This window comes from Limulus polyphemus, unplaced genomic scaffold, assembly GCF_000517525.1.
Source record: "Limulus polyphemus unplaced genomic scaffold, Limulus_polyphemus-2.1.2 Scaffold1613, whole genome shotgun sequence".
Lineage (NCBI taxonomy): Eukaryota > Metazoa > Arthropoda > Merostomata > Xiphosura > Limulidae > Limulus > Limulus polyphemus.
In genome coordinates this window covers 111456-127224 of record NW_013667223.1, presented here as the reverse complement: position 1 = coordinate 127224, position 15769 = coordinate 111456, and the positions used below count along the sequence as shown (strand labels likewise).

General features: G+C 31.0%; 1 protein-coding gene across 2 annotated transcripts in view; it reads left to right on the top strand.

The window, feature by feature from the left end:
* Window positions 1-248: 248 nt before the first annotated feature.
* LOC106464295 (tyrosyl-DNA phosphodiesterase 1-like) overlaps window positions 249-15769 on the top strand; it is a 99561-nt gene continuing 84040 nt past the window's right edge. The window contains exons 1-2 of one of the 2 annotated variants that reach the window (XR_002611713.1): window positions 249-789; window positions 2859-3041. Coding sequence is in view for 1 of the 2 variants with exons in the window: in XM_013924423.2 (XP_013779877.1) it covers window positions 468-789; window positions 2859-3041 (505 nt within the window). In the remaining variant the exon portion in view is untranslated. The remainder of the gene's footprint in view (window positions 790-2858; window positions 3042-15769) is intronic. The other variant, XM_013924423.2, reaches the window with a different exon arrangement.

Below are 15769 nucleotides of genomic sequence, written 5' to 3'. Positions count from 1 at the left end.
GTTATAAAAGTTGTTAAGTTTAAAGTGACTGTGGAAATTCTGTGTATTACAAAGTTGTATCGAGAAAGAATAAACTAGTTTTAATTAAGAAAGGACTCGTATCGCTGAAGTTCCTCCGATAGAATTTATACAGAAAATTAACAAACAAGCAGATACGTAACAGAATTTTAAACCTTTCTTTGGAATAACCTAAACCAAGCATGAAAATACTGAGTACATAAAATACGACGTTAAACACATTTCAGAAAATAATGTAAAATGTATACGTTTCTATACCGTGTCCGTCTATTACCACCACGTTTTTGTTATGTCTTTTTAAACGATGTGATGTCAATTGAGAGTAGTGATATAACAACGAGTATTTTAAATGCTACAGTTTCGTTTCAACCACTTTTTGAATTTTGTTATACTATGCCAATTGTGGTAAAGCAATCATATATTGATTAGTCGACGCAGGTGAACTAGTGATGGAGTATACGAAAGAAGCAGTAGGTGTTGCTAATAAGCGAAAGTTAAAAGACAATAAAAGTAGTGCTGAAGCAGAAGGTATTATTTTAGGTAAAGAGTCTCAAAAACTTGATAAAATTTCTGACTTGGAAAACGAGGAAAGTGTGAGACCCAAGAAGATTATTCGAAATAGCGTCAGCACAATTAGAAAATGTAGTTACGAAAGTCCAAAGAAAGAAGAAACTAAACTGGCGTCTAATGATAATAGACCTAGATGTAAATATGGGAGAGAATGCTACAGAAAGAATCCACAACATTTCAAAGAATTTTCACATTTTGGGGGTTTGTATAAACAGCTTGCTTTTATTATTATTTTTTTTAAATTAGAAGTTGAATAACTTAAAACATATGAACAATAAGGACCATTTGGCCTTCAACTTCAAGGGTTTACTGTTAAAGCAGTTTTTACACACCTTTAACTGTTGAAGAAAAAAGCAAAATATTATACTCATATTTTTTATCTTTTGGGAAATCATTGTTTAAATTTTTATAGGATGCTGATCTTCACTACTGTTGATGGAACTCATTTTGTAAGTTAACCACTTTCTTAGAATAGAACTTTGAAGGATTAAAGTTAAAGCACTCTTAATTTGAACCTAGCCTGTCTTTTTCAAAATTTTAAGTTTGGTTTCTCATGTTCTATTATGTTAAGAATACATCCTGTTTATTCCCCAGATACCTTTGTAAACTTCAATAACATAATGTCTTAACCTTCTTTTCTGAAGAGCAAATGATTTAACCCATCAGACTGAGTATCACTGTAAGGTAACTTTCCATCCCAGAAAAAATCCTAATGCCCTTCCTCTGAACCATTTTAAATATTAAGTCAGTGCTCCAAAACTGTACAAAGCACTCAAAGTGATGGCAGACTAATGATTTATTTATATAGAGAGAAATTACCACTTTTTATAAGTAAACTGTATAATTCTGTTAGCTTAACTAGCAACACAATACTGCTATGTGGCTTGAATGACTTATCTACCATTATGACAAGATTCTTTTCTTCAGTCACACTACTGATTGGGCTCTCATTTATACTAAATGTGATCAAAATTATGGTGACTAAATGCAGTACCTTCCACTTACTGTTATTACAGATGATTTACCAAATATTTGTCCATCTTACCAATTGATCCTGGTTATTTTGTAATACCTTAACATTCTCAGAACTGCTAGAAATACTTAATTTCATTAGCAAACTTCCCTAATTTACTAATTATGCCCATATTGTTATCATTAGTGTAAAAAAGAAAAAGTGCTGAACCCTAAGATACTCCTCTAGTATCAGTCGTTTAGTTTCTTTAGACTATTAGTAACAACTTTTGGCTTTCACTCATTTAGTCATCATACAATCCAATTTACTAATCTTTCCCAGTCTCTACCAACATGATTTTTGTAACTAGTCTTTTGTGTATATTTATAGACATGTTTCTTACATGTCAAAAACAAGTCATTATTGCTTTGCTCTACTAGTAGATCTGATATAGTGGAGCTAATTATCTTATATAAATGATTAGCTAGTCTTCACTTTGAATTCTGTGTAGTTTTGTTCTCCTTATCTAAGAAAGGATATTGACCAAATGGAAAGGGTTCATATGAATACTACAAGAATGATTCATGAATGGAAGGACCATCTTACAAATAGAGATTAAGATTTTTTAACTTTTCTGTTGAGATAAGAATGGTAAGTAGTGATTTTATTAAGTTTAGTAGATTATTCAGGGGATCAATAGGATAAAGGCCTCTGATTTTTTTTGCTTTATATACTCTGAAGAAAACAGAATAAAAAGACAAGTTTAAGAGAAGACAGAATACACTCTAAGAAAATTTTATTTTTCTGACTGGCTCATTGACATATGAAATGTTACCATTGGCAGTAGTGGAGATTAGCATTTCTGACTGCAAGAGGGGAACTAATTGCTTTCTTGAAAACAAATGGAAGGTATAAATATTTTTTACTTTTCTCAAAGGTGTTCAAGAACACCCTTGATGGACAAAATGGTCCCTTGTTGTCTTTAGGTTATGTTACATTATGAAGGCAGGAGGAGGAGAAACACAGGTTTATGATTTGGAAAAGACAGGCTAAGCTCCATTTAAGACAATTGTATTGTTAAATAGGGTGATTGGGTATGGAATGAATTGCTCTGTGTAGTAGTGGAGATCATTATATTGGAAGAGTATAAGAGGGAAATCTTATTTCTTAAAAATATAGGATGGATTGAAATGTTTACTTTTTGTCAAAAGTTGCAGAGACAGCCATGAAAGACCAAATGATTATTTGTTATCTGTAATGTTATATTATGTTACAGTATAATAATATTGTGTTTCTCTTTTTTTTTTCGCTGTTGCAGAAGAACCACTTAACAAAAAATCTCGACTAGATACCAATGACATGGAGAGTCCAAGTTCTAGTACGCAGAATAATCTGACTCCAAAAGTGATGAAAGAAAGTCACCCATCTTTTGGTTTTTATTTAACCAAGGTCAAAGGGTTAGCTCCTGAGTACAATCAACACAGTGCATTGGATTTAAAAGGTAAATTAAACAAATTTGTACATTTAATATGCTGAACAATATTTTATAGGCAAAATATTATTTCATTTGAAGGTTCTTGTGCTCAACTTTTTAACTTTTTGTGTAAATGTTTTCACAATTTCAAATTTGTTTGGATTTGTTATAAAAAATTCAAATACTTGGATATTGTGAAAAAAGTATCTTATTTATTGATGTGAAAATTTGTAAGTCATGTTTTCTGAACCTTGGTTTAGCCACAGTGTATTACTTGCGAAAACAGTAAAAATCAACAAATGCCAGTAAACATTCTATGATTAATGCTAATAACATTGTTGTAGGTAATAATAGGTACTGTTCCATTAACCCCCATCCCCATGCATATGGTAAGTTTTTACTATATGAATACAATGCGTATTAATATATTTTTAGAAATTTATTGTAAATAAAATGCATATTTATGTCTTTTTTATATTTATATATATATATATATATTTATTTTTTACAGTTATTAAAATTGCAGGGTCATAATGGAAAAGTACCTAATAATGAATAGTAAAAAATATTTCCTCTTATGATAATTGTATTAAGAATTATTTTAAACATATAACTTAAATTTATTTTCTAATAGTAATGCTTATTTACATTGGATGTCGTGTAAAACATATGGTATTTTTAGTCTCTACTTGATCTTGGTTAGTGCACACCAAACTATCTATAGACCAAATGGAAAGTAAAAACATCATACAACATTCTATATGAATGCACATTCCAATACATTATAGAAACAAAAGTCAGAACAGAGGAGCCTAGTAAACAAATAACTATGTAACATTGCCAACATTAACCCATCATGTCAGAGAGGGTCATATAATTAAATAAAAAAATAATAAAATAATAGGATGTGTGTGTGATCCAAGTATAAGAAATGAGAAGGTAAGCATTCTACAGCATCTAATAATAACACACATAGCTAACCCAATATAGATGTTGGCAAATTATGAATACCCCCTCGTATAAACATCTATATAGTCCAGTCAGCTATCAGTGGGAGAGATCCTGCCTTTGGGTGTTAATTCCTGATACTGTCACCACATACTGCTCTTTTCAGGATTTCCCAAAACATATGCAGCAAACTAGTACCTAAAACATAAGAACTAACTGGTAATAAATGAATTAAAAGATAGTAACTAATAAGAATTAGGTGATAAAATAGGCTACTAACCATGACAACAATTTGTTAACATAATTATGGCAGCAGTATATAAAAAATATTAACTTCTTTTTTTTTTTGTCTGTATCTAATGGCACAAGTTTATTGAATTTTTTATAGTTTTATTTAGTTTTAGTTAAAAGCTACAGTATAAAAACTTGCTTCCATAGACTTCTTTCTATGGGGATATGTTAAAGACAACATGTATTGCACACCTATAGCAAACATTACAAAGCTAAACATCAGGATAGCAGATGCCATCGCTACTGTAACTATGGGCATGTTGCAGAGAATGTGGACTGAAATGTATTATTAGTTAGACATGCTGAGAGCTACTAATGGTACACACATTAGAAGTCTGCTGTCATGTCAATAAAACTGAATTGGGCTACAAGATGTCGAAAACTGCATGGTTATATTTCTTTAGTTATTTAATTATTAAATTTTCAAATAGTAAATACTGGACCACTCTGTAAATAAATAAATGATATTGTATTATCTATGACATATCTAAATATTATTTTCAGTTGATCCATGTGGAATATCTGGAGTAAAATCAAGAGACACTGAGTAATATTAGGATGTTTTGAAATCCTGGATAAAGATGGGGAACATTTCTTTGTGTAATATTTCTATTAAGTCATCAGAAACAGTTGAGGATATGTATGAGACATGACCTTTTCCCTTATTTGCACATTTTTGAATGTGTTCAGCAAGAAATGTATCACACCAAGCCTATAGCTCCAGTATTCTTAAGTAATTGTCATTATGCACTGAACCAACTAATTCATCTCTGTCTATGAAAGATAGCCCTCTGTATGATAGGAACTTTATGACTGAGAGAATACGCATTAGAACATAGAGCCAGTGTTTTTTCTCTGACTTCATCTGCCCTGTTAAAGCCTTTTTGGTTTGGTCACTTTTGGTTTTATGAATAATATTTGGTGACAGAACTTTGATGCAGCAAGCTTGTTTTGTGCTGACTAAAGTCCCTTGCAGTATCTTTCCAGGTAGAGTAACCAGTTGTTGCTAGTGAAGAAGTTTCCATTGCTGTTTATAACAATTTGCATATAATGCAGAAGATGTTGCCCTTCAATGGTGAGTAGCAAGGCCAATTAGTCGCAATTAAAAAGGCTTTTGAACATTGGCATTTATTCTTGTAACCCAGAACTGATTTTGTGGATGTACTGAAATCAGCTTCCATGTACTGGCAAGAAGTAATCTTTGACACACAAACAAAGTCTCTCATTTTGTCTGAAACTTTTGTCCATGTACCAGTGTCGAATGTAAAGGATGGGTTAGTATCTTCATTGCCATTGCAATAACTGACTTTTTCCTGTTGGTAGGGGCACCATTCAGTTTGATGACGTTATGGTATCAGCTTCGAGAGTTGTTGTCTCTACATGATTGTTTTAATATTCTTGGCTTGTGGTTATATTTTCAGTACTTTCTGATTGAGGACAAAGGCTTGATTTGTTATGATAAGGTTGATGGTCATCAGCATCTAGAGATTTAGCATCTACTTTATTATTTCCACTGTCTTGACTTCTGATGGTTTTGGCACTACAGGATGAAGTGCATACATCTGTTAGCTTCCTAGTTTAACTACCACTTAGCTTTTCCCAGCTGTTCTTGTGTTTGTACATCTGTATAATAGACAAGATGAACACTTAATGAACAATGTGTGTGCATGTATAAGCGTACATGTGTGTATGTGTGAGAGAGAGGGGGGATGTCAGAACAAGCGACCTCGTAGTTTTCTAACAAATGATCACATATCATATTTCGTAATTAACTCAAAAATTTTATATTTTGTACTTGGATGATTTGTATTCTATTTCTGCCAATTAATGATGCTTGTCAAATGTCCAATGAGTTATTTGCAGCAGTAAGTGGGCCAATATAGGTCCAAAAGTAATTTTGAATTTTTTATGGGATAATTTGCAAATTCTGTTCAAGAAATACATGTGATTGATACAATATTTCTCAAAACTTAAAATACTGTTACTTACCTTGTTAGTGATGATTGAACTCTTTTTCTTGAACAAAATCCAAAGCCTTTGAGAATGAAGAATCGAAAGATATGGGTATTTTCAATGTAGCCTAGCAACATAGGTCTAGTCATATTATAGGCCTACTGCTTTATCATATGTAAAGAAAAAGTATGTTGGGTGCAAGCCATGAGGGAAAAGACTGGCTGATAGTGTTATGAAAATGGTTAATGAAGAGATTTTTATGGCTTTTCTTAGACCTAGCACATTTGCCTTGCAAATTGTGGGTAAATGTGCTAGATCATAGTGGGGCTACATCTGGCCACTCTATTTGGAGGCAAGCCAATCAAATCTCTGCACTCTAAATTGCACAATAAGCCTACCTGTGTCACACATAGTCTTTTTCTATCTCTTCAAAAATAAGTAGACTCTGAAGAATTATTTTTATTAATCATTTCGCTAAAAAATGATTTTTTTGTGTAATAGGGCTGTTTTGAGTCCATACCTGAGGCTACAGCCCCAGTAATCCCCACTTTAACCCCCACACCTCTGCCATTATGAAAGGGAAAAGAATATTAAGTGAAATAGCAACAAATGAAGAAAGTTTGATTTTTACACTTATTGATATGGTTATGGTGAAGAAGAAGAAGGGCCCAACTATCCATGTTAATTTTTTACCAGTGATGGTAGTTTAGATGGGTAATATGAAATATGGGAAGAAAAATGTATTTAAAATTCAAATTTTACAAAATATTTTTATTTTTTCAACGTATAACAATAGAAATTCAAATTAGAAATGGTAGAGGAAGTGCACCACCATATGACATGATACGATTTCTTTCCAGAATTTGTATAAATGAAGAGGTCACATTGACTTTGCTAACGGCTCAAGGGTTTCTTTGTTGTGAATATAACAGTGCTCAATGTAATGAGTCTTGTCAATTGACACACTTCATTCATATGTTACAAGTCCAAAATTAACATGGTAACTTGGTGTTTTTCTCCTTGATACCATAATTTTTAAAATTTACTGTTTTATAATGTTCTCTATTAAGGGTTTGATAAAGAAAAAAATCTCAAGATCTTAGTCAAAGACAGCAATTATCTCAAAAGGAGAGGTATTTATGCAAAAAAAAAATGTTGTGTACAGACATATATTTTGTTTATAGTCATTCCATGTTTTTACACTTCTTTACTTGAAATCTAAATACAACAACTTCATATTCTGTTTAGTAGGTTTTTGCAATATTTAACTCTTTTTCAGAATAGGCATCATTTTTGTGCATATCAGGAGGTTTTAGTGACTTGCATTCAAAATTTTAATTAACCTCTTACCTACCAGGCCATCTTGTCTTATTGTGAGGGCAATATCACATTTGTGAATTGAAACAATTATTGGATTTCAGATTTTATTTTTTGTGAATAGTAGCATAACATTCAGTTATTTGTCCTAAATTGTATTATTCAATGAAGTTTGAAGTGAAGCTTAATAAACAAAATCCCAAAATACATTTGAGACTATAAATAAGTGATTTCTGAGAAAAAAGTTTTTCATTGCACTGTAGCACTGGCCCTGCCATCTATGATTGGTATCTAAGCCTTTTTTCTAGTCTATTTTCTTTATAAAACAGTGTCTGGGTGTGTTAAATCTCAGTTGTAAAACTTTTAGCCAATCCTAGTTGAAGGTGTCAATTTCAGTACCATGTTATTCCAATCACTGTATTTCATGTTTGACAAATCAGAGGATGATAAGCAAAGCACGTGATGAAACATTGTTCTATGGATTTTACAATATGAACATGGATGGTGCTTATTATAGTAACTGACATTTTATGTAGAGGTTGTATTTAGTAGTGGTCAATAGTACTTTTTTATAAACATTAGAAAATTTGCTTCTGGAATAAACTGCATTATTTTTCTATAGTAGCTTAAATCATGCTATATCATATATCTATTTATACTAATCATTATATTGAAAAATTAACTCAAAATAGAAATATTTTTAGGAAAGAAGTTGATCCACAAATGTTAGGGTTAAGATCTATTGAGTGGTGAGAGCATGGTCTTTAAGTGAATTAGGCTTAGCACTTTGAACTGGAAAGGTTGTGATTTTTATATTCTTTTGCATTTAAATTAGTAGTTTTAAGTTCAATAATTTAGCATAATTTTATATTTAGTTCATAATAAAAATATGATCCAGTATATAGAATGATAGCCTTATGTGATTTGTACATACTACTATGGTAGTACTAGTACCACATAAGAATTTTATATTTTTCCTTCTTAACATTTTTACTTTGTAGTAAGACTCACACTACTGTTGTTGTTGTTGCTTTATAATTAAAACAGTCTAACTGATATATAAAAGCTTATTCTGATATTTTGGAAGTGATTTAAAACTCAGTGTTCAAGTGGCAACAATAAAACCCATATGTTGGTTGTGAAACAGACTAAACACATTCATCTCAATAATACAGGTGAAGCTGTGACATTCTCACAGTTGGTGTGTCAATACACTGAAGAGCTTAAGTTTTGAATTCTAATATAAATCTTGCCTATCATGAGAGGAATGTGACCTGGACTTATCTTTTATGTGCTGTAAAGTGATTTTCTTTGTAATTTATGGTGTCTGTATCATTTGGTAATCTTTTGTAACAGGATGTATCATGTATCTAAGGGCAGGTGGTGTTATTCAAACCACCTGTACTGTAAACTACCTACATACATTCACTAGTAGTGGCAATTAGTTTTGTCTGTATAGTGAAACAACATAGAAGGATATATATTGAAATAAACTTGTTTGGAAGTTCAAAGAAATGATATTCAAGTACCAAAAAGCTTTCTTACTAACATATTTACAATAATGTTCAAATGCGCCTGCACTGGACTGAACGAGAGTGACCACCAACAGATGTGATAGTTTATAGCAGATGTAGGAAGTTCATGCTGCTAACCTCACGATTCTTTCAACACAATAAACAAAAGTATGGTTGCAATGAAATATGAATTTGAAATAAAAAAATACATTTATGAAACAAAATTAAAATATTTTTATGTACATATATAAATATGAAATCCTATTTAAAAATTAAAAAACTATTTGTTTAATGTTTAGGTTTACTTAGAAATATTATTTTGGGTCTTGTATTGTACTTGAAACCATAAGGAGAGTATGTGATTATTAAAAAAATAAAAATAGACAACATTTTAGAGATTTTAAAATAATGTACGAAAGCATAAAAAGTAAGAACAAATATAAATATGTAATAATTTCTTATAAATACCATTTCCTAACGTAATTTTTCAAGATATTAGAGATCATAATGCAAAAAAAAACTAAATTTATCAAAAGTAATAGGCTTTATGTTTCTTAAACTACATGCATTTATGAAAGTTCTTACGAAGTTTCAAACAATTTCATCCACTAGTTTTATTGTTGGAATGAAATATAGCAAGACTTGCATTGATTACGCAGAAAGTTAGTAGCTGATAGTAATAGGGTTAAGCTACTTTTTGTTTATGGTAGTTAAGTAAACTTGGTATAAAAACATAGCTAATAATACAAATTTTAACAATATATAAGTTTTAAGTTCTTAATTTATGTGGTAATCTTTTAAAAAATTCTCAGTTTCCCCTAGTGTGAGAATTGTGAGATTTGTTCTCTAGGTATCCCCTCTTCTCTAATTTATTTACCACCCCTCCAAGAAGTACAGAATTTTAACACAAATTACTCATTATAATGTTGCTATTGCTGAGGCAAAGCATGATTTTTGTAGCCTTCGATCTTATTTGGTTACAGACTCATAAAATAGAAAATCAAACTCCACTTGCCATGCACACCTTTCAGAAATTGCCAATAGTTCTTTTTGATGTTTAATACTATATTATTTATAACCAATACAAAACCAAGGTTTTAATCTATCAAATGACGTATTATAGTATGTTGTTCTCTGTATAGAGAATTGTCTATTTTGCTTTCAATTCAAAGTTTATTCACATGGAAAACACATCGAGGAGCTTGGCTGAACTTTGAATGTCTTTTTTTGCATAGTTAGAAAACCAGAAAGATTGTGATAGGTATGGATATAGTCTGCTTTTTGCATGTTGTTATTCTGTGTTCTTTAGTGCATTATTCAATTAAATAAAATAATGTTTAGTGCAGTAGTACCATTAATATTAAAAAAAAGTAGGGTTAAGTGTCATTGACAGCAAAAAAACAAAGACCTAGGTAAGTACTTTATTTATTGTTTTTTGTGTGTATTCTTTATTTATTATTATAAAAGTAACTAAGATTAGGTTAAGTAAAATAAATAATAATAAAACATTTTAATGAGGTATGTTCGCAAGTAGGCAGTGCATAATGTAATTCTGTAAGGTAACATGAGCTCCACGTTCATCAATTGATTTAAACATTTTATGGTGGGAATATTAATTTAGACAAATGTATACTGTTATGAGTTTAAAGCTACTTAGAATAAACAAATATAGTTTCATGTTACAATTTGAAGTTCTTCTAGAAAGGATAAAAGGGTAATTTAGATTTATTTAGATTTTTTTTTGGTAGTTATGAGGTCAGTCAAATTGACCAACCTTTTAATCGTATATAGAGTTAAGGTAAAGAAAATAGCAGAGAAAATATAAAAGTTTTACTGGAAAATATTGTTTTGGATTATTTAGGAGGTTTTAGAGATTACATAAATGAAATTTGAAAATTTTCAGATGAATAAAAGTATTTTTCATCTTAACATGAAAATAACTTTGCATTCGTACTAGTAAACAAAACTACTGTATATATGAGGACAAATCTTTGTTAAAAATACTTTATTAAAAATATCTAATTTTTGTGTACTACACTTGTAATATCTGCCAACATGGTTTTCCTTATATAGTGTGTCAAGAGAGTGAGGCTGAACATTTTGACAAGTAAACAAAGCAGATTCTCTCCATTCATTCTAAACCTAACAACAGTCTTTACATAAGTCATCAGGCAGTTATATATAGTGATCCACACTCAAACTTATCAAATCTCACTCCTTTCAAAGGTAAGGCTTAAATAGTGCATTTGTGCCTTTTAAGTGGAATGGGATAACTACTGCACAATGGGCAATAATAGAAGCTTTTTAGGCCTATATTATAGTTAACAACCAGCTCTGTACTTCAGATCTGGCTGTTTATGTTGTATTTACAGTAAGACAAGGAACCCAAGACTGAACAAAATACTCCAACTGTGGCCTAACCCGTTACCTATACAATGAAATTATAACCTCTTTAGGCTTGTGTTCAAAATAACCGTAAATCTATATAAATGAACGTCAGTATGTGTGTGTGCATTTGTATCTGTTTCTTATAGAAGTATCTAACCACTATTGTTAGAATTTTTGAAAACAGTATGACTTACTTTTCAGTATTGGTACTTTTTTGTATTTTTATTGCACTTTTAATGTTTATTGTGTTGAGAAAAAAAAATAGAAGCAAAATATCTTATCCTTTGTTGAAATTAAGTTTTTATTTCGCCTGTACATTGGCCGGGTACTCTAGCTAGTACCAAATAAAATCCTATTTGCTCTGCCTCTAGAAACAGCACATTGCTTGGATGGCTTAAGAGGCTGATCAACCTCTACACCAAGATCATTTTCTTCCATAACACTGTAGTTATTATACTTATAATTCAAATTATGATAACCCACATGCATTATCTTGCATTTATTATAATTAAAATCCATTTAACATTTATTCACACAACTTACTAAATGATCTATATCTGTTTGTAAATCAACAGCATCCTCTTCACAGCTGGCAACACCCTAGACCTTAATATCATCTGCAAATTTAAGTAATTTATTGACCATTCCTTCATCTGTGTCATTTATGTGAATCAAAAAGAGCAAAGGTCTGAAGACAGCCCAAGACTGAACACAATACTCCAAATGTTGCTTAACCAGACTCTTTAGACTTCTATTCAAAATTACTGTAAATACTATGTAAAATCCTATTTGCCTTACCGCTAGCAACAGCATGCTACTTGGGTAGCTTAAGAGACTGATCAACCATTACACCAAGTTCTCTTTCTTTCATGACACTGTTAAAGTTATTCCCATCCAAATTATACTTATAGTTTAAATTATGATAACCCACATGTATTATCTTGCATTTATTATAATTAAAACCGATCTGCTGTTTATTCATCCAACTCAATCAAAGACCAAAGGTCCTAACACTTGGGACATTAATCCAGTTTGACTGAACTTCATTTATAACAACCCTGTGCTTTCTTCGATCTAGTCACTTTTCTATTCAATTTGTTAACTTAATCCCACACACCTATGGAGAATTTTTTTGACAAGCCTTTAATCTGGCACCTTGTCAAATGCTTTCTGAAAATAAAGATGCATTAAATCTACACCCTTACCTTCATTTACCTAAGCAGTAATCTTTTCAAAGGATGTCAAAAAGTTTGTAAAGGCATGAGTTTCCCTTACTGAAACCATATTGACTATCAAGTAAAATGGCTTTGCAAAGTATCTTTTACCAGAATTTCCAAAACGTTTCCTACAACTGATGTAAGACTAATAGGTCTATAATTACTAGGTGATAATATAGTGTAACTGGTAACTATTGGCTTCAGTGCTTTATTATAATGATTCCATAAAATTAACTTAAAATTATAAAATTTTTCAAGTAATTGAATATAACAAAGTGCTTTGAAGTCATGCAGATGGGAGTTTAAAATTTTATGTACCTTCATCTTACCTTATCAAAAGCCACATGCTGGTTTGTTTGCTCATCCAAATATACTAGATCAATATGGCCACCAAACTTTGTCTTTGTGTATTTTGTGAATATACACATACTGTATTAAAAATTATTCTATGGAAACAGTAACGAGTACAAAATGGTTAGGAACTCAGTTGAGTCAACTGTTAATATTGCTGCATGTGTGAGAAAAATCTTTCGGCTTTGGTTTGTATGGTATAGCACATGCTTTGTATGAAAAAGGTTGAGGATTTAATTTAATCTTTATCCTTCTTTTAAATGTTTTCCAAACTGTGTTTCAGTAGTCAAATATTTTTAGTACATACATCGTACACAAAGCCGGAGTTTATCTTCTGATAATGTCATCTGCAGTGCCTAATGCTGAACACCAGGCACATGTGCAGTGGTATATGTGATACTGGATACCTCTTAAAACTTAAAGCTGTCTCAAGTTTGTACATTGATTTAGATACAATGAAAAATTTATTCACTACCAGTCACATATTGCAACAATACTGTGTGTGGTGTGCACTTTTACAGATAATTTAGTATTTTTTTACATGATCATAAGCTTGTTTATGACAATATTGGAGGCATAAACGTTGTACCGATAACTACATGGTGACTCAACTGGTTTGTAACCAAGGGAAATGAGTAATCATAAATAATTTCCTATTAGGCAACTACTTTCTTATAAAATTAAAAACAGTTCATGGTTTATTTAAAACATTTAAAGGGTTCAGATTCCCTCTCCTATATCTTCAGATGCTAATATAGTATTAGAGGCTTAGTTGTTATTTCTGGGAAACATTAGTGGAATCCAGACCTCCTGAACTCTCTCCCCTAATTTCATGCTTGCTTATAAAACACTAAGTAATACAGTCACAAAACAAAATTAGAAGCATTACGCAATGTAGAAAAACAAACAAACAGTAAGTTTAGATTTTATTTAACACTATAGTAGCCAGAAAGTTGGTGGTGGGTGTTGCCAGCTAATTTGTTTCTCTTTGATTAGTTGTATTTTAGTGACATTAATTTATTAATCACGATTTTATCAATTGATTATTGCAATAATTGCAAACGGTATGAATCAGAAACAGTACCTTTGATTAATTGATTACTTATAACAGTAATTAATCATTTAATCACAGTTTACATTTATCAAAATTTTGAAAAATCCATTAAATCTCAGCTCATAAGTAATCGATCAATTGATAAATTTGCTCAGCTGTAGCCCTGTTATTGTGCTAATTGCCTTGATGTCACTAGAGCTGGGCAATTAGTGGTATTTGCTAATTGATCAATCAATGGTTCCATTAATTGATTATCACTATGTCCCTATACACATGTGTGCCAAATAGGTAAAATGAAAACCATTGTACAGTAGTTCCTCTTTAGAAAGACCACCTGACAGTTATGTCAGTGGTGGTCTTGGGAAGTAGAGTTTCAAGAATGGACAGAGAACTGCAGAAGACATCATTCCACTGTATTTATATAAATATATTTAATACAGCATTACACTATTATCAATGCACATGTATGGCTATATATGGCACAATAACTAAATCACGTAGTGTATCCTGTTGTCATACTGTACATATGACTACTTGATGGTGTTCTCTTGATACACATGTATTCTATTTCTATACAGTACAGTACATAATGTTAACCTTTATTTCTTTAGAAAGTTAGCGAGTGTGGTTTATTTCAGTCATTTGGAAATGCACATAGACTTTTCAGTCTTACTTGTACTGATAGGATTTGGGTAAGAAATAGCAAAATCCCTCAATTTGATACCAAACTTATTGACATACATTCATAAAATAGTAGTTCAATAAAATTTTGAATGTAAGTCTACAAAATTGATGACATGCCCTCGATTTTCAACAAAGTCTATAGTTTCTTACAAATTATATACTCAGATTACTGATATTAAAAAGCTAGAATGTAAAATAAGAACCTCCTATCTTTCCTATTTTCTGATATATTAATATATTTATTGAATCGACCAAGGTGGCCCTGCCCTCCTCTTCAATGTTTATTAAAAAAACCTGCTTACATACATCTACTTTGCTCATTGATGAGTGTATAACCAATTGAAATCTTGTAATGTCCCCCTAGAGGCTTTCTCATTTACTGAAAAGTATTTGCACAGCAAACTCCTTTTCATGCTAGATTTCAAGCAGTAAGGTATGACATTAGTAAGCCTGAAATATCATATTTTTTTGGACCCAAAAACAGGTTAGTTACTGAGCTTGATAAATGATAGTGGAATTCTGTGGTATTGATGTAGTAATTTAAGATTTTTTGTTATTTCAAAATTGTATATATAAAATTTACAAAAAATTATTTTGTTTCACATCCTTCTTGTGCAAAATTTAATAAGGCTTAGCAACCTATGGCAAGCAGGAAATGAGTACAAAGTTCGTAACTAGAAGAAATATTTGTTTGCTATATTTCTTTATTTACTGTTCTATGTTTTAAGAAAAATAAGTTCAATAACTTATTTGTAAATATTAATAATGTATATACATATATATATATAATGTATTGTAACTGAAATGTGACTGTATTTTACAAAGTACTAGTCCACCAAAACATAGCCAAGACTATTCACTTTGTAAAAGCAAGTTTTGTATTCTTGGATAATGGTAAAATGAGTACACGTGTGCCCACATCATCGCAACTTCTGTAATGTTAACCAGGCACGGGTGAAAGGTCAATATAATAAAAATAATAAATATATATAGATGTATAATGTTATGAGATTTAAGATATTTAGACTAAACATTTGT